The sequence below is a fragment of the Marmota marmota genome, unplaced genomic scaffold (assembly GCF_001458135.2).
Source record: "Marmota marmota marmota unplaced genomic scaffold, marMar, whole genome shotgun sequence".
In the NCBI taxonomy this organism is placed as follows: domain Eukaryota; kingdom Metazoa; phylum Chordata; class Mammalia; order Rodentia; family Sciuridae; genus Marmota; species Marmota marmota.
This window is the reverse complement of record NW_025999977.1, coordinates 42004995-42032677: the sequence shown is the minus strand read 5'-3', so window position 1 is coordinate 42032677 and position 27683 is coordinate 42004995. Positions and strand designations below refer to the sequence as shown.

The 27683-nt window shown below is 48.6% G+C and overlaps 1 protein-coding gene across 5 annotated transcripts in view; it reads right to left on the bottom strand.

Annotated features, from left to right (window-relative positions):
* Positions 1-27677, bottom strand: part of Adcy3 (adenylate cyclase 3) — an 84440-nt gene extending 56763 nt beyond the window's left edge. The window contains exons 1-2 of one of the 5 annotated variants that reach the window (XM_048804723.1): positions 27449-27677; positions 26116-26987 (exon numbers count right to left, since the gene is read on the bottom strand). In XM_048804723.1, coding sequence (XP_048660680.1) covers positions 26116-26790 — 675 coding nt within the window. In that variant the 5' untranslated portion in view covers positions 26791-26987; positions 27449-27677. Of the gene's footprint in view, positions 1-9324; positions 9424-26115; positions 26988-27448 lie in introns of those variants that run through there. The other 4 variants (XM_048804724.1, XM_048804725.1, XM_048804726.1 and 1 more) reach the window with 4 other exon arrangements.
* Positions 27678-27683: the final 6 nt, after the last annotated feature.

The following is a 27683-nucleotide window of genomic DNA, read 5'->3' as shown; positions in this document are numbered from 1 at the left end:
GACATCCTAGCACCATGTGGGGAGTTGGAGGAAGGCCACACCCCAAAACAGAAGCTGGAGATTCAGACACTGGTATTGTTAAAAAGTTCCCAGGGGACCCAAAGGTGCATCGAGGGTGGGAAACACTTCTTAAAGTCAGTGTGAACACCTAAGCCTGTCATCTCCCAGCCAACCCTGATCTAAAGGTCCAATGTTTGCCTGCTGCAGGCCGAGACCAAGTTCCACTGTGCCCCAGCAAATCACACACAGCACCCCAACAGCACAGGTCCTCAGTAAACCCCAGCTAAATACCAGACCAACACAGTCTGCTCTGCCCGTCTCAGCTGGGCTCCTCTCCCATCTCCCACCAGGTACGGGAACTCGGCGATGCGGGAGATGAGGGATTTTCCCTCCCCTGGTGGGGTGATCCTATAAAGGAAAGCCATCTTTCTCAAAGGCAAACTTTAAAACATTTAAAATTTAAAACATTCAAAAACATGGATTTGATGGAATAGGATGCAAAACCTACATTAATTATCAAGGTAAAACAAGATGATTTTTGTTTCCTTCTTTCTTCTTCAGTCTTTCTGGAATGGATATTCCCTTTGTGAAGAAACAAGGACAAGGAGTGTTATTTGAAATGTCCTAAGTTTTGATCCCCTGGAACACCCTGACGGGTGGGTTGTTCACGCCGCCTGGCCTTGCCAGGTCCAAGCCTCCAGGTCTCCTTCCCCTCAGCTCCTCCTGTCACCATTCAGCCCAAACCCTCACTTCCCACAGGGTGGGGACAGACTCATCTCTCTGGCCCCCTCTGGTCCTGCTAATCCACCCCCAGCTCACATTAACCTTCTAAAACTACCTTTTTGCAAGTACCACCTCCTCAAAACCTCTCAAGAGCTGCCAATCCTCTAAAAGTATAAATCTCCATTCTGGCACTCAGGGTCCTGCAGACCTTGGGCCCTATGAACTTTCCTTAATACCTCCAAAATTCCTGATGTAAACTAAGCTCATGTCCTCAGTGTGTCACCCAGCAGGCACTACCTGACCTCAGCACACACGGAGGCCCACATGTCAAGAGCTCTCAAACTTTTCTACCAAGTACTTGGGGAGGCAGCCTCCCCTTTCACCTTGCTAATGAACACGGATTTTGCATTCTATTCCATCAAATCCATGTTTGTATTACTGTTTTTGAATGTTTGTAAATGTTTGCTTTTGAGTAAAACAGACGTCTTCCTTTCTAGCCTCAGCTCCACCAGGGGTGGGAGGATCAGACCATCATCTCTGCATCCCCACCCTCGCTGCACCTGTGAGGCCCCTGGGAACTTTTTAACATTACCAGTGTCTGAACCTCCGCTTCTGTTTTAGGGTGTGTCCCTCCCCTAACTCCCCACATGGTGCTAGGATGTCACCAGGGCTGGGATCTAGGAGGGAGGATGAGGGGAGCACGTGCAGATGGGACCTTTCCTAAAATCTGCAGCCCTTGACCAACACCTGGCGTGATGGCTACTGGCTGAAGAAATGAGGGAATGGAGGAGGAGGGTAGGAGGAAGGACATGCAGAACGCGGGATTACCCGTGGTTCCTGAGCACCAGCAAACACGCTTCTATGTCCCCGGGGTCAGAAGCACTCTGCTCAAAACCCACCCCAGCTTGCCACGTCCACCCTCCCCTCAAAATCCAGCAGACTCTGCCTCCCGGGAGCCGCCTTGCCTGCCTGGCCCCACGCAACCTCACTGTCCCTTTCCTTTGCTCCCTGAAGGGGGATAATGCACGGCACAAATCGCCATGAGAAGGGAAGGTCTGCACACGCACCACGCTGACTGCTCTCTCTGGCAGAGATGACATGCGGGCAGGGCCAGGAGCAGAAACACCCACTGTTCACAGTGGCTAACTTGTGGGGGAGGGGGTAGCTTGGGGGCAATTTTTATTTCCTCCTTTTTGCCCTATAATCTTTCTGGAATGAATATTTCCTTTGTGAGAGACAATGAAGAACAGGGAGTGTTATCTGAAATTTCCTACGGTTTCACTCCTGTGGACGCGCGGGCGGCCAGCAGGCCCGCAGCCCCACCACAACCAGGCTCCATTCTGTAGAAACCCCCTCCTCCCACTCCAGACACCCCCACGGGGAGAACCTGCAGGGTGCTGTCCATCTGGAGTCTCCCAGCTCTTGGCAGGGCACCACAAAAGCCTCCAGGTCTATTCCATCTGACATCTGGAGAGCTCTCTGAGAAGCCACTGTCACTGAAGACAATTCAAGGTGCGTGCTGCAAAGGACCAGCAGGGAGGGGACCCTTCCTGGGCACAGAACCCAACCCTTACCCTGCTCTGCTGCTCTGCTGTGTGAAACACAGGCATTTGGAAGCTCAGGGTCACAGCCACCAGGAAGACAGACAGAAGACCCTGCCCACCCTGCCAGGCCAGCCATTTTTCACTCACTGTTCAGCCCCCAAATTTGCAAAGGCTTTACTCTTTAGAAAGTAGGGCTGACTCAAGGATGTCCCCTAGAATCATCACTGTTGCCATCTCCTCCTGGGAGATGCCACCAACTTATGTGGCTCCCTGCAGGGTGCTGTGTGTGGCCAGGAGTAACTGGGGCCTGCTGTATGAGTGGGGTCTCTGCTGGCACAGAGGTCCTCTTTCCAACAACGTGACAGTCCCTGCCACAGGCCACATGGCTCACTGCCTGGTCCCACGTCTGGGTAGCACCGTCTTCCTCTTGGGAGGAGGACCTCTAGTCCCCCGGCTACTTTCCCTGACTCTGGACACTACACTGCAAGAATTTGCTCAGCCTGGGAACATATACACAGGCGGAATCCCCACGGGTTCCTGATTTTTAAAAATATTTCCTTTTGGTTTTTACCTAATTTGTCTATTTGTTGGCATGATTTTTTTTTTTTTTTTTGTAAATACACAATGCCCTGTTCTGGGTTTCTTGACTCTTGCGTTTGGGTGACGGTGGGATTTAACCACATCATCAGCATCATGCAGTAGCTGCCTACGGGCGCTCGGTTTCTGTGTCCTTCATCTAGGGGTCCCGGATGCAACAATGAAACTGCCATGAGAAGCATGGCTTCAAACTCAAGCTCCAACTGGGGGAAACTCCAACTCCACCAGCCCCTGGCCATGGCCTTGGAAGTCACGTTTTCAGCTTGTCCCTCCTCTCTGCAGAGGGAATAACGAGGGAACCCTGCTCAGAGTGGGCCAGCAGAACTCATGACCGTGATGTGCATAAAGCACTTAGCACAGTAGTGTGCTGGGTATACAGTAGGTCTCAGTAAATGTTACTGAATCTTACAAATTCCAAAGATGATGGGGCTGGGGCTCAGTGACAGAGCCCTTGCCTAGCATGTGTGAGTCACTGGGTTCAATCCTCAGCACCACATAAAATATAAATAAATAAAATAAAGGTATTGTGCCATCTACAATTAAAAATATTTTTTAAAAAATTCCAAAGATGACTTCTGGACTTTATCCCTATGGCTTCAGCTTTCCTATCTCCTTGAATGTGTCAACTTCATTTTGTCACCTGAGAATGCATGTCCCAGATCTGACTGTGCTTACATTCCAAGGCTCACCCTCAAGTAGGGTTTTGGTGTATCTGAATTGGGCCGCCCAGTCTGTGTTCTGTAAAAAGCCCTCCTCCCCGTCCAGGGGGTCCTGACACAGCCAGTCCTACTCAGGAACCACTGGACTGAGAGTAAGATTGCCGTACACTGGTACTTCTCAAATGAGATTCCACGGCCCTCAGCCTTGAGCTGCCAGGTTCACCCTGACCCCTCAGTCTGTCCCACTCACGCAGCTCTCAGTCCCATGAACCCCTCTCCCCCCGTTGCCTGTTAGGCACCAATTATAACACCCAGTGTCCACTGCTTGCTGCCTGGCTTCAAGCCTTACAGTGCAAAGAGCGACATCCCAATCCCAGGACCCTTTCAAAGAACCAACTCTGGATTCTCTGATTTTTATTACTTGCCAATGAATTTTTGTTGTTCTTCTTCTTTTTTTAATGGCTTTCTCCTTTTTGTGGATTTAGTTTTAGTTTTTCTATGTAAGGCAGAAGCTTAAATCATTGATTTTGGACCTTTCTTCTTTAGTAATATAAGCATTTTTAATACTATGAATTTCCCTCTAAGCACTGCTTTACCTGCATCCCACAAATTTCAATACGTTGTTTTCATTTCCATCTAATGAATATATTTTCTGTCTCTTGTGATTCCTCTCTTACTTTAGGCATGTGTTAATTTCCAAATATTTGAGAACTTTCAAGATACATTTTGTTATTTTTAGTTTAGTCCATTTTTGTCAGAGAACATAGTTAATATAATTTTAATCTTTTTAAAAACATATTGAGTATTATTTAATAGCCCAGTATCAGGAGCATTTCAATGCACTTGAAAATAATGTTTTCTGTAGTCGTTGGGTATAAGGTTCTGTAAATATGCCTTCAGTACAGCTGGCTGTCTGGGTTGTTTCAAGTGTTCTATACATACACTAATATTCTTGCCTGCTAGTTCTACCATTAATAGAGAGAGAAGTGTTGAAATTTCCAAATCTAATTATAGGTTTGTCTATTTCTCCTTTTGGTTTTATCAATTTTTCCTTCACATATTTTGAAGGTTTGTCATCAAATGTATTTGTATTTAGGATTATGATATATTTTTGATGAATTGACTCCTTTACCATCATGAACTGTTCTTTGTTATGCCTGGCAGTATTCTTTGTTCCAAAGTCTACCCATCTGATACTAACGAAACCATTCCAGTTTTCCTTTAACAAGTGCTTGAATGGAATGCTTTTTTCCATCCTTTTATTTTTAACCTATTTATATTTTGTTAAAATATCTTATATATTTAAAATGGACTTCTTAATTATAGTTGGTTCTTGCCTTGGTATCCATCTGACAATATTTGCATATTAAATGGTTTACTGATGACACATTCAGTATGATTTTTAATATGTAATCCCAGCAACTCAGGAGGCTGAGGCAAGAGTATCTCTACTTTGAAGTCAGTCTTAGCAATTTAGTGAGACCCTCAGAAATTTAGCAAGACCCTGTCTCAAAATAAATAATAAAAAAGGAGGGGCTGGGGTTGTGGCTCAATGGTAGAGTGCTTGCCTCGAATGTGTGAGGCACTGGGTTTGATTCTCAGCACCACATATAAATAAAAAATAAAGGTTCATTAACAACTAAATTGAATAAATTAATAAAATTTAAAAAATAAAAAAGGAGTGGGGATGTAGCTCAGTGCTCAAGTACCCCTGGATTTAATCCCGGTACCAGGGTGACAGAGGGAAGATGAATGTGTGTGTGTGTGTGTGTGCACGCGCGCTGTGTGTGGGTGACATCTTGCTTTTTGTCTTCTGTTTGTCTCACTTATTCTTTGTTCCTTTCCCCTTATCATCTTTTGAATTAGTTTGTTGTCCTATTTTATCTCCATTTTTGGCTAACAAGTCACACCTCTTTTTTAATGCTTTTTTAGAGGTTGCTCTATGACATGCAACATATACCTTTATCTTAGTACAGTCTACTTCAAATATGATATTACTTTACATATAGTATTAAGAAATTATCACAGTAACCTTCCATTTCTCCACTCTTGTCCTTTATATTATTGTTGACATATATTTTGCTTCTATATATGTTATAAAATCCACAGTATCTTGTTTATATTTCGGCTTTAGGTAGTTTTGCAAAGATATTTTTTTTAAAAAAAGGGGGAAAAGCTTCATATATTCCTGCATATTTACCATTTTGGGACTCTTTTATTCCTTTGTATAGCACAAATATCTATCTAGTATCATTTTCCTTCTGCCTGAAAAAAGAAAAACAAAACAAACAAACAAACAAAAAAAAAACTCTACCTTAACACTCTGGCTGCTGGTGATGAATTCTCCCAACTTGACTTTGTCTACAAAATATCTTTACTTCACTTTCATATCTGAGGACTATTTTTGTTGGGTACAAAATTCTACATTAACAATTTTTGTTTTTTAGTTCTATTGTTTTATGCCTTGAATAATTTCTGACCAGACATATGCTGTCATTCTCATCTTCCTTCCTCTCTATGTGACATCTCCCCCACCCCTGATCTTCTTTCTGGTGCTTTTATGAACGTCTTCTTATTAAGTGAATGATTATTATGTGCCTTGACTTGACTTGCTTTATTTTTATTTGCTATATTTACTTGGGTTTTGTTGAGCTTCTTGAATTATGGGCTAACAATTTTCAGCAAATTTAGAAAAATTTTCTACTACTATCCCTTCAAATTTTTTTCTTTTTTTGGTCCTCCTCCTCCTGTTTTTCTGAGACTCTGATCACACATATAATAAACTGCCACCTGCCATCCTGTGGTTTACTTTTTATCAATGGTTTTTCTTTATGTGCTTGATTTTAGATAGTTTCATGGTTCTAGTTTCAATTCATCAATCATGTTTTCTGCATTGTCTAATCTATTATTTTTTCATTTTGATTCTGTGATTGATAGTCTATTTTTCACTTCCAGAAATGCTATACTTTAACAGTTTTCCATTTTTCTCATCATCTTGCTGATATTTTCCTTTATAAGTTTGAGAAAATGAAACATATTTAAAACATCTGTTTCCTTTTTCTGCTAATTCCAACATCTATTATTACTAGGTCTACTACTATTGATAATTTTTCTTTTGTCACATTGGGTCATGTATCAAGACACTTGACACTGTCAACTTTACTTTTTCTTTTTTTAACTTTGCATTTTTCAATGCAGAATTTGTTGTATTGCTTTAAAGAGTTTTGGATATTTTCCTGTTAGACAGTTAAGTTAGTTGTTGATTAATTTGATTATTTCATATTTACTTTTAAACTATTTTAGGGTGAGCCTTGTATGTCCCAGTGCTGATGCATGGCCCTTCTACGTTTCTATCGAGTGCTCCATTTATTCAGTGAAGTCTCCTCTTTAGCTAGAGGGTGAGCAGAAGCCTGGCCCTGCGTTGGTGCATGCTATTGGTCTTGCAGCTACCCTCAGTTGTTCTTGTCTGGTCCCACAGGGTTTTAACCTGTGCATAGTAGACTGATATTAATCCAACGATTTAAGAGGGCCTCTATAGAGATTTCTGGAGTTTTCTTCTCATTGTCGCTTCTTCCTTTAAGGTATTCTGCTCTATAAATTCTAGAAATTTTGGCTTCCCCAAACTCTGCTCTGCCTCAGCTCAGTGAGTGCCAGGCCCTAGGCTCTCCTTCCCTGGGGCAGAATTATCTCCAGGAAGAAAGCCTAGGTGATGATAGGGCTCCGACGGTTAGTTTTCTTTTCCAAGGACTCACTGTTCATCATGGCCTATTATCCCCAAACGGGTCAGACTTCCCAATACTTTCTCCAGTTCTAGCTGTTTTTACAGGGGGAGGTAACCCCAGACTGTCTTGCTCGCTGTTGACTGGAGGCAGCCGTCTCTTGCTATATTTCTGGTGTACACCATCACTGATAGCTCATAGAAAGGGGCAGCAACTGCCCTCTTTCAACTATATGCCTCTTGCCTACCATACCTACACCCCACTGTTCCCTAACTGCCAGCCCTTGTCCCTAATCCAGCCACAGGTATCCTCTCCCTTTTCCTCAGACTTCTCACAGAACGTGCTGCCACCTCACTACCTACAACTTTGACACCTGATTCAAAGACCCCTGTCCGTGGCATAAAGAGCCCAAACTGGACCTGGATGGAGCAGAAGCTGAATACCAGCCCCACCTTCCAATGGCCTGTGGGTCCCCAGGGAACACCTTGGTTTCTCTCTCTCTGTAATCTCCACAGAGTTGGGGTAAGGATCAGGGTTCCAGGCGTGAAATAGGTGGGTGCTTGATGAGTGTCACTCCCCATCTCTGAGCCACCACTTCACTGTTGTTCTCTTTCACCTTCTCAGAGGTGGTTTTGAAACAGTCTCTCACCATTTATGGGAGTGTGTGGAAATCTTCACAATCACCAGGGCAACAACCAACACATATCAACGTCTAGTACACGAGGCACAAGGGCAGGCCCTCAGCACATTCTGGCCAAGTGAATCACTGTGTCTTGCACTTCCCTTAATTGCTACTGTACTCCACCCCATTCAGTCACAGCCCTCAGTTTGTCACCAGGATGGTCTTCCTCAAGGACAGCTCAGCTCGGTTCTTTGGCCTGCTCCAAAACCTTCCATGACTCCCTGTTGTCATAACTACCCCAGATAGCATTCTCTGGTCTTACATTTTGAAATCCCAAATTGCCTTCTGGATTTCTCTCTCACCCTCACACACCCAATTCTGCAGTAAAAGCTTCTCTGTGACCATGTATGTGTTTGTCCTCCAGACGTTCGTTAACAAGTGGACACCTGTGTCCCTCTCCTATAACGGAGGGTTTGATACCCACTGTGACCTTCAGTGCTGCCTCCTCCTTGGGGCTTCCTCTGAACTCTTTTTTTAAATTATTATTGTTATTATTTTTGGTAGTTGTAGATGGACAGAATGTGTTTAATCGTTTATTTTTATATGGTGCCAAGGATCAAACCCAGTGCCTTACACGTGCTAGGCAAGCGCTCTGCCACTGAGCTATAGCCTCAGCTCTGAACTCTTATAATCTGTTACAGATGCCCTGGAGGGCTTGGGACCTCCTTTCATAGTCACCTTGAGGTAAGCCGCACTCTGAGATCCAAAGGACAGGAAATGGGCTTGTTGTGTCTGGGATGGGAGAAGTAATAGCTCTATCAGGAAGCCCCCTGCAGGACTGCCTCAGAGGGAGGTTGGGCACACAGCTGCATGATGAAGGAGTGACCAGGCACCCCCTCCTCCTCTCTCCAAAGGGAATCACTGAGCCACAGGGCAGATTAAGTCCATCACAAAGGCCAGACTAAGGATCTTCACTCTCAGGTCAGTGTTTTGGACATTTCAGCCTCTGAACTCACTTTTATAAAGCCAGAGGGACAGGAGCAGGAGAACATGTCCCAGGAAGACACGCAGCTCCTGGCTCCAGATCTCTGGGGAGAGGCCTGGTGAGGCCAGAGAGACCTCAGGAAAACAAAAGCAGAATTTATCCTGCAACCAAGACCTGCTCCTGCGGCCGGAAGACATCCCTGTTCTGCGCTGGAAACCTGCAGTGGCTGAGCACCACAGTGCCGTCCCCTGCAAGCACAAATGGCAGGCTACCTGCTGCACTCTTCCCACGCAACCACACGCTCTCAGCCTCCTGCCTGGGCAAATTCCGAACACTCCACTGCCCCTCACTCCCCATCACCCATGTCCCAATGTCACTTGCCTCCAAGGCCTACCTCCCCCTCCCATTCACATGCTGGGTGGCCTTCCACCCCTTCTCTACCCCAGTAACCTCAGCAGAGCCACAGGACACTCACGAATGGAGACTGGCAGCACCAGTGGGAAAATCTGTGGGTTTCCCATCTCCCTTCTGTCTTGGGCCTGTGGCAGGTCTCGGCCCCTCCACACACGCCGGTGTGCCAGGGGGCAGCAGCTCCCTGACGATGCAGGAGACTGGACGCAGCCAGGAGGCTGAAGACCACAGAACCGCCCTGACACTGCCTCTCTGTGCGACCTCAGGCAAGTCACTTCTCTGTGGGGCCTCTTCTCCAGAAAGCTCTGGGATGTCCCTGGAAGCCAGGTTCTCATGCAGTCCCGGCTCCCCGTCTAGGAGGAAGCAGCGGGCAGGAAAGAGTGAGCCTGAACAACCTGGTCCCTGGGATGCAAACCCCAACTCTTCCCTGTTTGTAAATTCTGCCCACGCAAAATGCACTCTGGCACTTCCCCAAAGGGATATGCTCTGGGGCTTTACATAGTTACGGATAAATGTGATCAGAGTAACACTTGCAGCTGAACAAGGCTCGGCGGATTACAAAGTGCCTTCACTCCTCGGTTCACATATTCTTTACACAACTCCCTGAGAGCTGGCATCTTCGTTACAGTCACAGCAAACTTAGAAGGCTGCTGGTTCTAAGAGCTCAGTGACTTAGTAAATCTAAGGACACAGGGAAGGTTAAGCCGGTTGACCAAGATCACAAAGCAGACAAACAGAAGCCCAGTGATCTGGCCCTGTGTTACTCACAGTGTCCCTGTCCCTCTACCCTCCTCATGCATGGGGAGTGCGGGGTACACAGGAACCAAGTCTCAGCAATATCAAATGGTCTCCCCAAGACCCCAGCACCCACAGAGGGGCAGCCTCAACTCAACTCCTGATAAAACACTATGAAACAGGCAAAGTGAGAAACGCAGAGAATGTCAGCCCTTGGCAGGACACAGAGACTCTGGGGCCTCACACCTTCCACAGGTTCTCTCCTTGCCCTGGCACAGTGCCACCTCCTCCACAACCACCCACACCCACTGCCCACAGCTTGATGGCTGTATTGATCTGGATGATTTTCTGAGTCCCAGTGAATAAACTACTCTCTTAGGACCAGAGTCCAAAGCAGGCGCCATGTCCAACAGCAGGACCTGGCTCTCAGCTGGGATTCTACTGGCCCACCTCTAGCCCTGGTCACCTCTGCCACTGGCCTGCCAGCCCACAGAGGCCCTGGGTTTCCTGCTCCGTAGGACAGTGAAAGACTCCTTGCTGCTACAAATGGAAGGAGGCCAGGGCAGCTTGCCAGGCTGAGGCTGCAGCTCCTGAAGGAAGGAGGCCACCTGTCTGCACCTCCAATGGGACCACCTGGCTGAAGAGGGAAAGGGCCTCAGACCACGGGTGCCCCCATCCCCTAGAGAGGAAGACGACAGTCACACAGAGGGGGACATCGATGTTAGTGCTAAGGATTCTGCCTCACTGATTTGTATAAATTTAAATCAATCACCTACCAGTCCTAAATGTGCATAGTCACATAAACACGCAAATTCATAGGAAGATCTCTGGAAGAATCAACAGCAAACACTTGGCAATGGTAACCTAAGGGAAGGAGACGGGGAAGGGACGGAGGACTTTCACTTTTATTCTTTATATTCCTGACTCGGCTGAATTAGTTTCTTATAACTAGTATTTATAATAACTATAGAAGAAAATCAATGTTCAAAACTATCTTCAAAAGGGGGGCCAATGCTACAGAAGCTATCCTTGAGGAACAATGTTATGGGTAGTATTTTTCCATCCTTTATAGTATTTTTCAGGCTTTCCAAGTGAACATGTTTGTTTCTTTTATATTAGATTAAACCATACACTGAAATTGCCATTTTTGATGGGTTGAAAGTGATTTGATTTGATAATTTCATGTAGTTCCACCAAATAACTCAGGATAAATACCCAACCAATACTTAACAGAATAACTTCTCAGAACCAGGACCATAACCAGACAGTAATAAATTTGTGTTTTTGTTTTTAAAGGAAGCAAATAAACAGAGCAGGGCTTTCCTTTCAGGCTGGGACCCAGGGCTACTCATTTCCATATTCCCAGCACCCAGCGGCTTGAGCAAAACCGTATCTAGGCTCACATGAGTTTGGCGAAGGAAAGATACATAAGCAGACAGAAAAGAAGCATCCATCACTAGGCAAACAAATGAAATTACACATGCTAAATTCAACAACAAATAAGGCATCTCAGCAAGAAAAGAAGAGGGTGGACAAAGAGGGAGGTGTCCGGCTCTGGTTAACTGGATAATTGGGCTGACCTTTGCTGATCTGGTAGGAGTCAGGGACAGAGGAGCAAGGAGGAAGGCAGGCAGACTGAGGGGCATGCAGGCTGCAGAGGGCACAGCCTGGATAAGCAGAGCCCAGGGAGACAAACACACTCTCCAACTCCAAGCAGCAGCTCAAGCTGAGTGTCCCCGAGAGGCTTCTCCCTGCCGAAGTAGAATATCCTCCTGGAAGAGGAACAGCTCAGCAGTCTCAACAGAGCTGCCCTGGCTCTCTAAATTAACTTCTGTTTTTATGTAGATGATCAATCTTAAGGCCTGATGTCTAAATCTCCAGCAGTGGGCATCCCCCACGTGAAGTTTGTCACTATAGAAATGACACTTGTAGCATTTGTGTCCTGTAACAGGCAGGGTGGGTAGGGTTCTTCGAGCAGGCTTGGGAAATGTTTGTAACGCAGTAGAAGGTACTCCTGGGCACCACGATGTAGTTTGCTGCTAGAGAAGATGCCCAGGACAACGTACGGTCCGAAACCATCTCACTGGAGGACTTCTGAAAAGTGAGATGGGCTGGGCTCGCAAAGAGACCAAGTGGAGAGCACGACAGCCGAATCCCAGGACTGGGAGGACCGCTGGGTAGAAAACAAGAGGCAGATGCACATTACTTCCTGTGGACACTCTAGAACCAGGGAGGACGGCGGGGCTCAACAGGAAGGGGCAAGAACACTGACGGCACTGAAGTTCAAGGGCTCAACGGGCCAGACTGGTCAGGAAGGTCCACCCCTCTGTACACCTCCTCATCTCACATGCACAGCCCGCGGGAGCCTCTCTGGAAGGCGCATGCATTTACTTCTGCTCCAACTTTTGGAGTGTTTCCTAAAAACTAGTTGTATTTAGTCCCAAACCTGTTTATGCCAGTTGTTTTTTGGCATTATATTTACATAATGGAATTGAACAGATAAAATATGAATGTGAAAGAAAGATGTGTCTAAAAAATGAATATTTCAGAAATGTTTGGTCAATGCAAGTAGCTAAAAAAATGCCATGGAATTAGAGGCGAGCAAAACAATAAAAATTTGTCTAAAATTAATAAAGAAAGAAGTCATAAAAATCTAGACAGACCAGGCACGGTGGCATACACCTGAGATCCCAGAGGTTCAGGAGGCTGAAGCAGGAGGGTTGCGAGTTCAAAGCCAGCCTCAGCAAAAGTGAGGTCTAAGCAACTCAGTGAGACCCTGTCTCTAAATAAAACACAAAACAGGGCTGAGGATGTAGCTCAGTGGCTCAGTGCCCCTGAGCTTAATCCCCAGTACCCCAAAATAAATAAATAAATCTAGAAGCATTCTGTATCCTGATTATTTCCAAGGGACTTTTAATTCTCACTCACTTCAAGGAAACTGAAAATTATCTACACATCCTAACTGCAAAAGAAGGTCACTAGGGATACTAACTGGAGTACACACTGAGCAGCTCTAATCTGGAAATCCAAAAGCCAAGCGCTCTAAAATCTGAAGCTTTTGAGCACTGGCAATGATGCTGCAAGAGAAAGATTCCAGACTGTGAAACTCTGTTTCATGTACAAAATTATTAAAAATATTGCATAGCAATTACCTTCAGGCCATATATACAAGAAATATGCAAATCATAAATGATTTTTATACTTAGACTTGGGTCTTATCCCCAGGATACCTCATTATGTATAGTAAATATCCCCAAATCTGAAATAATTCTGGTCCCAAACATTTCAGATAAGGGATACTCAACCTATTCCAATAGGCAAAGAAAAGAACTTTCCCTGCAGCACAGTATTAGCCAAGGAACCATACAGCTAAATGTTTTAAATTAAAATAAGCTATTTAAAATATGCATAAATGTAAATGTGGGTGTATACATAGGTATACATGTGTATGTGTGTATACACACATAAGTGTGTTGTGTATATATAACTTTGGGGGGTTCCTGGATTTTACTAACATTTTATAAAACCTAATGAGCTTTATGTAGTAGACTGCACCCATCTTAAATGTATAATTTCATGGGTGTTGACAAATGTACTGCTATGTGACTACATCCCCACTCAAGATGCTGAGTTCTATATTCCCAGTGACTTGGGAGGCTGAGGCAGGAGGATCACAAGTTCAAGGCCAGTCTCAGCAACTTAGTGAGACCCTTGGCAATTTAGTGAGACCCTGTCACAACATAAAAAATAAAATAAAAAGGACTGGAAGTGTAACTCAGTGGTAAAGCACTGCTGGGTTCAATCCCCAGTAACAACAAGAAAAAGATACAGAACTCTGCCATCAGCCCCAGAGTTCCCTTGTGCCCATCCAAACCAAAACCCTGAATCCCTCCAAGTTCTGCGAAGGTGCCACAGGACTTCCAACACCACACTGGGGTCATCTGTGGACCTGTGCTTACCACCACCCATCTTTTACTGTTATTCCCTTCCTCCAGAGTAAAAGCCATGTTTTTGGTGGGTGGCTCTGTGTGACCAATACCACAATTATTTGACGTTTTACATTAACCCATTAAGTCCTATCATCCTATATGTAGGACACTGATAAAAAAAACCCTCAAATTGTACAATAAATGCACCACTTATGTTTTTAGAATTTTTATGTCTTTTGAGAAAATAGATAAATAACTAGAGTTTTGAAAATATATATATTTATGTAATAGGATATTCATATTTTATATAAAATGTATAAAAATAAATAAGCTCTAGATTATGACTTCCAACCTATTTTAATGCACCTTTGCCAGTTTTGTTGAGATACAGAATTGAAAACTTCAGAGTTAATGGGTTTAACCAACAACATGTCTCTGTCCCCTCAGAGAAGCCCACTTTTGGCTGAGTTTGGCCTTGAGACCAGACAGCCCTGCATCCCTGTGAGCTGAACTTGCCCTCACTGTCCTCCACTGTCTCAGCTACAAAATGCCAGTGGCAACGTCACACAGTGGGTGTAAGGACAAACTGACATAAGTAAAACATACTTTAAAGACCTGCGTAAACGTCATTTATGACCCTTGAGCTTATCTGTCAGCCTTTTGAACGGAGTCTCCAGACCCGCTTTGGAAGCAAAGGCTGGGTCTGCATGGGACACCCCTGCCCAGCAAGCTCCACAGGGAGCCCAAGATCCTCTCCTCCCCTGCATCCAATGAGCAGGAAGAACTCTCAGGCACAGGGGAACAAAGTGAGGCCACCGAGATCCATGGGAATGTCCCACAACCCATGATCCAAAGATGATGCCATCAGCTTGTGACCACGCCAACCCAGCTCCTGCAGTGCCAGTGACCTGGCCTAAGGCAGGCGGAGTCTGGCCTTCCTCCAGTGCAGATCCCTCCAGACGGGCTGCAGCCCATCTCCCACCACTGCTCACTCTCAGGCCATTCCTTGAAAAACAGGTGAAAAGAAAATTGATTGCAAGTGAGAGGCCATGGCCGTAATGAAACAAAAGGAAACTGTCGCAGAAGTACAGCACCCTCTGTCCTCACGAGCCTCTCAGGGACACGCTACCATTCACAAGCAACCCAACAAAGGGAGCCTGGCTCCAAACCTCTCTCTTGCTTCCTGTATCCCCCATTGTGCTGTCTGTTCTGCATTTCCTCCCCCCTGATTATTAGTTATCAGAAACTGTCCAGCAAGCAAACAAGCAAAGCCATGATCACTTAGTGAGATTTGAAAGTTTTTTGTTTTTTTTGTTTTTTTTAACTACTGTGGGGAAATGGTCAATAATTCTGAAGACATGTGTTTTGGGTTTTTTTGTTTGTTATAAGACATTCATTTAGGAAATGTGAGTATTTATTAAGCAGACATTGAAGGTCGACACCTAGTCAGGGGCTAGGAAAAGACAGGGCAGAAGGAGCCACCACCCAGGGAGGGATTACTACCCACCGTCCCCACTGTCCTCTCTAGGGCACCTACCACGACCAGCTTGGTGACTGCTATGGTTTGAATGTGATTTGTTCCTCCAAAGCTCATATGAAATGTGATTCCCTGTATAACATGTATAAGAGGTGCTGGGGCCTTTAAGAGAGATCAGTGCCTTCCTCGTGGGAGTGGTGGTGTTATGAACTCATGTGTTGTCTGCCCCCCATGTGCCTCCTTGTCCTTCTACTTTCTGGGATGGGTTGAAACAGCACAGGGGCCTCGCTAAAAAGTGATCCCATGTCAACACCACACTCTGGATTTCCCAACCTCCAGAACGATGAGCAAGCTATAAAAACCTCTATTCTTTACAAAGTACTAGGTCTCAGGTATTTTGTTATGGCAACAGAAAACAAACTAAGATGGTTGACAAGCCTTAAGCTCATCTGTCAGCCTTTTAGGAATTTGGCCCATGGGGATTTATCCCTTGGTATGGTCCCCTTGGGTGGAAAACTCAGCCTTTGAGGGCAGCCCAGAAGCCCACCTACAGCCAGCCATGAAGCTGGAACAGGCAGCAAACGCAGCCGTCACTGCCAAGTCTAACTCAGCTGCCACCAAACTACACTTCTTGGGGACTAATCTTGGTGATATGTGAACCAACACAACCCTGGAGATCTTACAGAAGTTCAAATCCAGTAGGCTTATGTTGGGGTTTGGAAAGAGGTAAAGGGAGGGGCAGGAGCTCTTCTGAAACACGCTATTTATTTCTCTGTTTACAAAAAACTTAGTTCTTGAGGAGAGGAAGGGAAAAGAAAAGAAACGGCTTCATTTCTAACCAAGTGAATTCCTTAGGAACCACAAAGAGGAATTTTGCTGGAAGAGACAGTTAAAAACATAGTCAGAGGAAAGCAGAGTATTGGATATAGAATATCCAGGAGGGGAAAGAGGAGAGGCAACAGGTCAGCCGATGTGACATGTGAATGGCAATAATCAGGAAAAGACACAAACGATAAAATTAATAGATCAAGAGTAACCAAATGTCCTACAGAAAAATAATATCATGTTCTGCCATATTACACAGAATTTTATCATTTGAAGCATTCTTAATAATCCTTCCACAAAAAGAAAACAGAGTGGGGGAAGGCCAGGCGTGGCGGCCTTGCCTGGAATCCCAGCTCTCGGGGAGGCGCATGGTGAGCTCCAGGCCACCTGGGAACACAGAGACCCTCCTCCAGAGAAAGGAAGTTCAAAGGCGAGAGATGATCTGCCAAGAATAAATGCAATAAATAACCAGCACTTGCGTGGTGCTTTGTACTTTGTAAGGTGACTCTCTATACATCATCCCCTTCCACTACTAGGTGACAAAATAACGCCCCCATGTCCTTGTTTGCCAGGCAGAACAGTGAGAAGCTGCCCTCACCCCGCACCTTGAGGGGCCCCACCTTGCCTTGGCCTATCTTAACTTTCCCCAACTCAAGGGAGTCAGGGGTGCAAAATGCCATCCGACAGGAGCTGCTTCTGCTCCCAATGGTCCTTCTACTCATCAGAGGCCACCTGGGACTTGCAGGAGCCCAGAGAGGAAGCAGGGGCAGGTTGTGGATGCTTCATGTTGAGGACCCAACACACCAGTCTGCTTCTCAGAACTGGGGCCTCCGCCCTCTTCCCTCCTGACCCACACTCTCTCCCTGGGCAACCCCCCATGTCCCCTTCAGTCTTAGGGACCAGTAAATGCTGATGAATCTCAAATCCAGAATGCCTAGACCCCTCTTCTTAGCTCCAGATCTTGAGTACAGGGCCTGTTATACAGAAAGTGCTCAATAATTGTCCACAGAATAATTTGAGTGTTGCATTTGGATGTCCTACGGGTACCTCAAACTAAACTCCTTCTCCCTATCCCTGCTCCCATTTGGATAGATGACCCTGGTGGCTTCGTGCTGAGACAACTTTCACAGCCTCCTAAACTGTCTTAGTTTCACTCAAGTCCATCAGGAAGCTCTTTCCACATGCAAACTAGACCCTATCTGTCCCCTGCTTAGAATTCTTAAGGAGAATTCTGTCATCCTAAGAATAAAACCCTTTCACTATCTGGCTTCTCTACACCTGTCCCTCCAGCTCCTGCCACCCAAGAATACCCCCCAGTCCCAAGCAAGCGAGAACCTTCTGAATGACCAGAAGGCCTCTGCCCACTGCTCCACCTGGCACACTCCGACTCATCCTGCAAGGCCCGATTCCACAGTTCCCCTTTGGGAGTCCTCCTCGGTTTCCCGGGGCAGCCTCTCTCTCACTGATAGGATTCGTACGTACCACAGCCCGTGAGCGGTGAGGGCAGGAGCCGCCGCATTGCACAGCCTGCCTAGAACTGTGCTGCCTGATGAAACAAATCTTGGGTAAGCAGGAGGAGGAAGGGAGGAGCAACCAGGGGAGGTGGCGCGGAGGCAGCTCCAGCTCCACACAGCTACTCTACTGCAGGCTCTTGTGCAAATCATTTTTGCCTGAGGACTAGAACTAGGCAAAAAGGATGTCAATCACTCATTTTCTGGGCTCCTAAAATCCTCCTTCAATTCCTGCTTTTTACCTGGACCAGAAAGGAGAATGAGAGTGAGTGCTCTGGTCTCAGAGCACACTCTGGGGCAGGGATGGCGTCCCCGAGTGTGAGTGAGTGTGTCGGGGGCAGGAGGGCTGGGATTTAACCACAGGCGCTCTACCACTGAGCTCCAGCCCCAGCCCCTTTTAATTATTTTATTTTCAGACAGGGTTTCACTAAATTGCTAAGGCTGGTCTTGAACTTGCAATCCTCCTGCCTCAACCTTCCAAGTTGCTGGGATGACAGGCACCACCACCTGACAGCACCAGAAAGGATCTTTATTAGCAAGCGACGGAGTATTGAAGAGCTAAATAAATCTGGCTTTAAGAAATCATCCTCAAATCACTTGGATTTATGCCAGAACATTTCTCCTGCCAAAAAAAAATGTATCGAATTCTCAATGAGAGGCAATGGGGAAGGAAACAAAGGAAAAAGCAAAGCCAGGATGCGGTCACTCCACCGACATTCACAGAGCAACCGTGGCAACCACAGCACTGCGAGGACCACAGCGTGGCTCCACCATGGTCTGAATCTTCCAGGAGGTAAATGACAACCTGTAAAGACAGACACACACCACAGTTCTGAAGGATATGCACAAGCAAATCCCCGCTTTGGGGGAAGTGGGAAGGCTGCCCACGGGTGCTACCTGGAGAGAAAGGGACAAGACTGGTGCTAGGGCCTGGTCTTAGAGCACACTCCTGGGGTAGGGATGGCTTCCCTGAAACCTGGCGTCCTGGACAGACTGTGTGTTTGACAAGGTAGAACAGACGCTTCCCACGCACGGCAGGCAAAGCAGAGCCCACACAGGAGGACCACGAAGCCTGTGCGAGGTGGTTTCCAAAAGGTTCTGAAAATCTGAGAAATGACAGATTGGGTCAGATGGTGACTCAATACCCTAATGAGGTTAAATACAGCCTGCTCTGGACATGTCTAACTTGTGCTCCATGCAGACTCAGGCTTCAGTCCCTTCTCCCCAGCACCCCCGCGTGCCTCCTGGCCTGGTAGACAGCCTCAGAAGAGGTGCCACCAACTAACTCACTCCCGCTCCATGCACACGTCACTCTCACAGCCAGGGGTAGGATCAATTGCTTCTGGCACCTGAGTCAGCCCTGTGACTGCTTTATAGGCCCAGCCTCCAAAACTCCAATAGCTTCCACTTCCTCCTGAGACCACGGTGCTAGGAGGAAGCCCACGTGGGCCTGTGAAGAGGTCAGGTGGAGGAGCTCCGGGCACCAGACCTGGGCGGAAGCCTTCTTAGCACCTGCCAGCACAGCCCTCAGCCAAACGCCGACTGCTGAGTGAACCGGCCAGCCGCCAAGTGCATGGCCCCTGCCAGGGCCACAGGAAGCAGAAAAACCACTCAGTGACCACAGCCAACCCACAGACTCCTGAGAAGTAATAAACGGTTCTTTTAAACCCCTAAGTTTAGGACTGCTGTATACCAATGGATAACTACAACACACAGCAAACAAATGGCTATATCTGCAGTGAGGCCATAGAGAAACAGGCCCTCCCACGTTATATCTGACCTGTTATGTTGTTTGGATCTGGAATATTCCACAAAGGCTCATGTGTTGAAGGTCCCCAATGCAGCACTGCTCAGAGGTGAGGCTACTGGAAGTGACTGGATCCTGAGGACTCTGACCTCATCAATGGATTAATCCACTGAGGGATTCGTTGCTGAATGGACTTCTGGGAGGTGGTGGAAACTGTAGGTGGGACCTAGTTGAAGGGAGTGAGTTCTGGGGGGCTACCTTGTGCTGGACTCCTTCCTCTCTCTTGCCCTGCTTTCTGGCCACCATGAGGTGAGCAGCTCTGCTCTGTCATATTCTCCTAGAAAGCCAAGATATAATTCTTATTTTTCTAAACTTGCATTTATTTCTGAGGAAGAAAACATTTTATAATGCAATACTAGCCTCCATTTAGACTACAGAGAGTGGCACTTAATGCCGTCTGATGAGCTGGTCACCATGACAGACACCAGTGTGTGAGGGCTGCACACTCAGCACCCCAACAGCTGAGCTCCCTTGTGAGCTCCTCATCCCCAAGTTGCTCCTCCAAATGCTTGGGAGTCGAGAAACCAAGACCCCACCCTGCTGGGAGTGCTGCGGCACAGACAAGGGAAGGTCTGAGGGCCTCTTTCATGACGCAGAAGGGGTTCGGGGTCCCACTGGCCTGAGTTCAAATCCCACTTCCCCACTTACTAGATTTGTGGCCCTGAACAAGTCACATCAGTCATCATACGTTCAGTTTGTTCATCTGTAAAATGAAAGCATCTGCCTCTTGCTGAAGACATTGGATGGAGCAGAGCAGAGCTCAGTCACTGTGGCCACCTGGTTTGCTTCCACTCTCATGGGGCCTGGGACTACCTAGGGGAGCATCTCAGCCTGAGTGCTGGTGAGGGTTGGGGGTACTTACCCATGGAAGTAGTCATCAAGAATGTGTGACCTGGTGAGTGGACAGCTGGGGGGAAGGTGGATGTTTATTCAGGGTCGGACCATCCTACTGGGATCTGCTCTTTAAGAAGAAACTGCAGAATAAGAAACACCGGGGAGTCCAAGCCATTCGGTCGGATGGAGAATTTACCAGGATGGTTGGGCTGGCCAGTCCAAGCAGTGAGTGAATATGTGTGTGTGCAAACACGCTTGAGCATGTACCCATTCACGCACACACAAAGCCACACGGTAACCCAGTGCTCACCCAGCCCTGGGCGTCTGTCTCCTCTCCATAAAAACCCAGCTGAGCCGGGCACAGTAGTGCATGCCTGTAATCCCAATGGTTCAGGAGGCTGAGACAGGAGGATTGTGAGTTCAAAGCCAGCCTCAGCAACAGTGAGGCGCTAAACAACTCAGTGAGACCCCGTCTCTAAATAAAATACAAAAAATATAACTGCGGATGTGGCTCAGTGGTCAAGTGTCCCCGAGTTCAATCCCCAGTACCCCAACCCCCTCAAAAAAACCCAGCTGAACCATGAAGTGCTGATTTAAAAATCAAACATGAAGACTCTGATGTTCAAAGAAAAGTGTTAGTGAAAAAATGTGGGTGAAAGATGGGCCCTAAATGGCATATGAACCACGATGACACACTGGGAAAGCTCTGTTTACACAGATAAGGATCAGAAAAGGCCACAGAGAAATGCAACCCAGGGAAGGGAGGGAGGTGGTTCTCTACAAAACCATTTACTTGCTCAATAATCCACTGTTCTTCATCCCGTGCGGTGGGCCACCACAGCCCTGCGCTCCCGGCTTTGCATCTTCTCCACCCCTGACTTGTCAGGTGGCTGACCCTGGGTTCAGTACTCCCATTGCTCCACGCAGGTTCATCTGTGCACTCTTCACAAATGATGGCCTCTTCGCTCCAGCCCCAGGACAGCAGCAGACCCCAAGGGCCAAGACTGGGGATGAGTCTGCCTCCCTCCTGCCTCCTGGCCCCTCCCTGCAAGCTCCTGGGCCTGCTGCCTTTCTGCCCTCACACCCAGCTCCTGCCCCTTGTCCCTCTGCACTTGTCACATGCTCCTGGCCAAGGTCCCATGAGGAACTCTGTCAGGGGCTTTTCCCTTCCTTGCATCCAAGTCCCAGGAGGAGAGGGGGTGCTTCCCATTATATTTGAGGGCCTCCCACCTCTTGGCTCTGTACTGCAGCATTGCTTAGCAAAGACATTTAGAGCAACCAAAGCAGGAAGGAGGCCCAGATGCCTGGGTTCCAGAGAAAGAGGGGCTTCAGGAAAGTCCCCCCATTCCACCTTCTCATTCACCAGTGACTCCTCCAGATATCTGGCTCTCTACCTCCTCTCAACCTAACTGAGCCTCAGTTTCCTATCTGTGAAAAAGGCAGTCACATCCAGGATTTAACAATATTTAACTCCAGCCGCAGACAGGGATGTCTCTGGAAGCCATGTCCCCTCTTGCATCCCCCCACCACCGCACTCCCCCACACCAAGCCAGAGCCAAATGCCCCTTCACTTGGGTGAATGACTTGCTGTGTAATTTGTAAGTGGGAAAGAAATCACATGTTCATGGCTTTGTCCTGCCTGGCTTTGTGAATAAGGGCCTTAATAGGCCACTCATCCCATGAGAGAACTGCTCCCAAATAGACTTTCTGCTACAAAGTCAGTCTATAAACCATTTTTCAGAGGTCCCTTAGCTCCTAATTTGCCAGAGACTCTCTCCTTAATGATATTATCAGAAGCTAACAGGTGCATGTGCGCATGTGAGGGTCTCAAAGCAGCCGATGATCAAAGGTGTGCGCCCCACCACCTCGGCACGTTTTCTGCCCCACCTCTGCCCTTCATCCTGACCCATGGCTGCAGCTCCTGGCCCTGCTCCTGACACCTCTTGCTTCTTCACTTCATCCCAGGGCCAGTTTAGGGTGGTGAAGGGTAAACTGCTATAAGAGGTGCTGATGCAGGGACCAGGCCAGGGGAGGGACCTCGGGAAAGCCTGCCAGCTGCGACTCCTCCTGACTCTTCAGCCCTCCTCACCACGCCTGACTTGTCAGACGGCTGACCCTGTCTGCAAACCCTGCAAGCTGCAAAGCCCGGACTCTGCTCAGTAGTACTCATCCTTAGACAATGGGTGAAGCCCCAGCCCCACCCAACCTCACACCCCAGCCTCTACCTGCTCCTCTCTTTGGAACCCCGCCTGCTGGCTTCCTAAGAAGAGCTCAGGATGGGCATCAGGCCACCCTGAGCCTTGTGTGTACCTTCTGTCCTTCCCATGGAACCAAGCAGGTCTAGACTGGGGGCATGAAAAGTCTTCCTTTTGACACTGGAAATGTTTTCTTGGTGCTGCTGGTGGGGGCAGCACCCAAACCACAAAACTCACAAAAGCCCAGAACCCAGGTGTTAACTGTGAAAATGAGTCCATCCAGCACATCTCAGGGGGGAGTCCCTGCCAGAGCCAACAGATGAGGGGGGAGAGAACGAAAAGGGAAAACACACAGGTGGGAGAGAGAGGAAAGACGGGGCGGAACTGGGGTATGAGACAGTTCCTCTAAGTTGGGAGGCCTGGCCACCTAGCTCTAAGGCCCCTGCCCCTCTTGTCCTCCAAGGAGCCCTATGCCCGGAAGCAACCCAGGCTGGAGGAGCAGCGGAACAGAATCATGGTTCCCTCCACTCCCTGGATAAGGGTAGGTCCCGGGTGTCCCACCCCACAGCAACACTGCCCTTTGCTTATCCACGGTACCCAGAAGGGAAGCCATGAGTTAAGGAAGACTTTGGTGGGTGAGCCTGGGAACCCAGGCACCTTTTAAAAAGTCATATTGGTCCCAAATGAGTGACTCAGACACTTCTGGAACATGGCCAGAAGCCAAGCTCCAGCACGGCTTCATGTCAAGGTCATGCTCCCCTGGGATGCTCATATCTTTATTCGTGTGTGTGTGTGTGTGTGTGTGTGGTGCGAGGGATTGAACTCAGGGCCTGTACGTGCCAAGCACACATAAAACAACCAAGCTACACCCCCAGCTCCTAATATTTTTATTCTTGATTTACTCATTTTTCTCTTTGTTTCTCAATTTGGGGGGTTTTGTTTCTTTTCAGTGCCCAAGGGAAAGACAAATCACGAGTTCCTACTTCTCCAGGCAGTGACCCAGCAGGGGCCAGTGGCCTGCCCTATGGTGTGCCTTGTCTGGATCAAGGCCCACAGCTATTCTTCCTGAAAGCTTCAGGGGGCTCCAAGTAAGTTCCCTGCTGACCTGAGGCCCAGAGTGACACTGGCTTAAAAGGCCATTCCAGCCCTCCTCAAAGCAAAAGGGTAAAAAGGACTTGGTGCCAGTTAAGGCCGTTAAGGCAGGGCCCAAACAGGTACTCTCTTCTGGCCAGTAGAGAGAGACCAGGGATGCTTATGAGCTGTGCCTTCTACTGAGATCTGGAGGGTGACAGCAAAGTAACAGTCTCTGTCCCCAGGAGGAGGAAGAAGGGAGGCAAGGCTCCTGCTCTTGGCCCCACAGGAAAAAAAAACCCCGTGGAGCACACACAAATGTTCTTCCAACCGTGCAGGAGCCTTGGGCTGGGAGTCAGCGCATCTGGGCTCTAATCTAGTTTCTGTCACCAATGATTGTCCATCTCTATTTCCTCCTCTGCAAAATGGGGGGTTTGGACTAGATGCTCTCCCAGGCCCCCTCCCGCACAAACATCCTCTGACCATTTCTAGAACAAATCAGAAGGCTGAAGCATGAAAGGGGAAATTGGCAAGGCTGTGAAATGCCATGTCTGTTCACTCTGAGACGGCTCACAGTAGCCACTGTCCACAGCCCACTCGCACATACCAGGGCCACCGAGGCTCAGGTCAGCAGGAGTTTCAGGTCTGCCCAGCAGGTCACCTCTTCAAGTTGACACCATCTCAGCCCCACCCTCCACAGAACTGAGCTAAAGTAGGAATCAGACCCTCTCTACAGACCAGAGAACCTGAGGCGAGCAGCGGGGAGCCTTTCTGTCATTCAGCAACAAGGCTGGCAGGCCAGACACTACTCTGGCCTATCCTCTAGTCACCGGTATGCTGCCCCGCCCCCAGGGACACTGACTACTGTCCCTCGTGTCTGCTAAAACCCAGAATCTCTGTCAGCTTGATAGGGCCCCTCTCTCTGTGCCCCTATCTCAAAACTTCTCAGACCTCGAGATGACTCAGGGGATGACACTGAAGGTAATGGTTCAGAACTTGATCCCAGACCCCAAATGCTGCCAAGCCCACCTGCCCATCTGCCTCTGACCAATTCCCAGTAGGAACGACTGTGGCCATTTTTCCCACAGAGCCCTCCACAGGCAGAGACACAGGCTGAAGTCACCAACTCTGGAAGCCATGACAGCGATGGCAGGCGCTCACATGAGAAGAGCAGGACATCGGGAGAAAAGCAAAGGGACATGCTGGCATGGCAGACTGCAGAGGCTCGAAGCTTCAGTGAGGTCACTGCCTGAGCCAGAAGGGAAAACAAGCAGCAAGTTGGTCCAAGCACTAGGAAAAGTTAAAGCTGAGCAAAAGCCGTGTTTTCCTCTAACCAGTGGGAGGCAATGGAATAGCCCCAACTAGTTTTTTCATCAACCACCAAAGGTTCTATAGGGCCCCTGCAGACAGTCCCCATCACAGGGAGAGAAGGGTAATGGCTGGGGTGAGATAGAGGCAGGAATGGCACCGGAAGCAGATGCAAGAAATGGGTACTCCAGCCACATGACTGCCATAACTAGCCGGGTGGTCTTGAGAAGGTCACTTTCCAGCTCTGAGCTCACGTTATAAAGAAGTAGAAGGCAGGATGTAAAACTGTGGCATTTGTTGACTCTAAGCTCCATGGATGGAGTCCCCGAGTGAATTACCAGATTCTAAGCTGAGAAGGCCAGAATCCTGTCCCTGATTTCCGCAACCCCTCAGAGCCTGGCTTGGGTCCTAGCATTTAGGGAGCATAATATATTAGTTGAGCTGAGGCCAAAATTCCACCCCTTCCAGCAGAAACCATCTACCAGGACTAGCAGACTCCAGGATGTGGTGGCCAGTAGCAGTCCCCAGACGTATTCCCACACAATTCCTTCTATGGGGACAGTTCCATTTCCCTCATCACCTAACTGCTCATGGCACCCCAAGCAGAAGCAGGATGTATGATAATCACATCTCCCCTCTCTGCAGCTCTTCACATATCCTAATGAGCTCTCACCCACGTTCCTTTGATCCTGACAACAGCCATGTTCTGCAGGCAGAGCAGACAATATCCCCATTTGACGGAGAAGCACTAAGCCCACACAAGTCAAGTCACAAGCTGGAGCTAGGAAGTGATGGCCTGGGATGAGAATTCCTTGCAAGAGATTCTCCTGGCCAGGGACACTGACAGGGAACAGCCAGAATAATGCTGCCTTGAGATCAGGCCTATGAGAGCCTTCCTGTCATCCAGTCAGGGTGGACACAGATGGTGAAGTGGCCCCGCAGGCAAATGTCCTGACATGCTCCTTTCCCTAGGGGCAAACACCAGTTGACATGGAGGTGTGAAGCCAAGGGTGGAGAGAAGTGGTCTTCCTACACTGGCTGCCAGAATGCATTTTTGACTCAAGGGCAAAGAAATCAATCCCCATCACTACCACACAGATCCCACCTGGGCTGAGAGCTGATGGCAAGTGAAGGTGCAGGGTGGGGAAGAAGGCAGGACTCACCTCCCTCAGCAGCTGCATTCCCTGAAGCTCATCCTGCTGCTGCTGGGCCACAGTGACTCCCAGGACAAGTGTGTGCACAACACAGGAGATCACAGAGATGATCACGATGGGGCTGAGGCTGAGGGGCAGTGTGATGAAGAAGGAGAAGACAAAGAAAGCCTGCCAGCCCACTGTGTCACTGGCTGCATGGGCACGGGCGAAGTTCAGGCCCAAGTAGGAGAAGATCTGGGCTGTTATCAGCAGCCACAGCACGTAGGGTACCACCTTTCGGGTAACTCGGTCAGGGAGCAGCCCCTTTTTGCAGAGCACGAAGAGGATAATGTCCAACACCAGCCCTATCCCAGCCACAACGAGGGGAGCCAGCTTGTCACTGGAAAAGACCACAGCACACATGACCACCACGTAGCAGTCAAAGAGGGCTGCGAAGACCACCAGCACCAACAGGGTCTCATGGCGCTGCCTTTTGAAGTAAGTCTGGTAGAGGTTCTCCAAGGATTCCGGTACAAAGGTCAGTCGCATGAATCGAGGCAGGCACAGGCAGGAGCCCGAGTTCCTGACGGAGATCTCATGGGTCCGGCCCACCCCACGATCAGGGTCAGAGGGCAGGCTGACGGAGTATTCTGCAGAGTACTCAGCCGAATACTCGGGCTCAGAGAAGCCCTGATTCCTCGGCATCCTGGCTGGTGTCTGTTTCTACTGGCCCTGGAGAAGTGGACTGGAACAGAGGAAGCTCCCAAACAGGCCGCCTACCAGGGCTTTCTCAGACCTGGAGAGGGCTGAAAGCCTCTTCCTGGCTGGGGCTGAAGGGTGGCCACCTGGGGCAGGAACACAGAATGGAATTCCAGGGCACAGGTGGCACTGATCATCTGGAACTTAAAAGGACAGTGCTAAGTAGGAGCACCTCTCCTTCCCCATGACCCACCCTACCCCTCACAAAAGGATCTTTGCTGCAAGATCCTCCAACACCAGGCCCTTCCCCCGCTGCAACACGGCACACATACCCAGTCCTGTCCACGCCAGACACCCGGTTTCCTTTCTCTGGTTTATGGAGGGGCCTAGCCACCTCTCCATCTCTCACACCCTCAACTCTGTGTCATCTCCCTCATTCCCTGACTTCCTCGCCTAAATTCCCTCCAGGCCCCGTCCTTAGGAGCGGAAAATAAAACGTGCCAGGAAGAAGTCAGAGCCATCCTGGGGATTCCTGCATCTTCCTTCTGTTTACTTCCTTTTTCCATCCAGCCCTTGGAGACTGGCTTCTCTCTCCAACCGGCCCCTTCCCAACCCCCGGGGCGCTGTCTGCTTGGCGGAAGCCTGGCCCGGGCCCTGCACTTACCTGTGCGGGAAGTCGGGAGCCGCGTGCCCCGGGACGGTCCCCGCGCTGGCTGCGGGACCGGGTCACGCGAACCGCGGGTTGGGGCGGAAAGGCTCAGCTCTCCCAGAGGCGGCTCCCCGCAAGCCTCGCCGCCCTCCAGCGCCACGGCCCCCGGCCCGGCCGGAGCGCTGCTCCCTTGCCGTCAGGCCCCCGGATTCCGCCGGGCAGAGGCGCAGGGCTGCCCCCTCGCAAACAC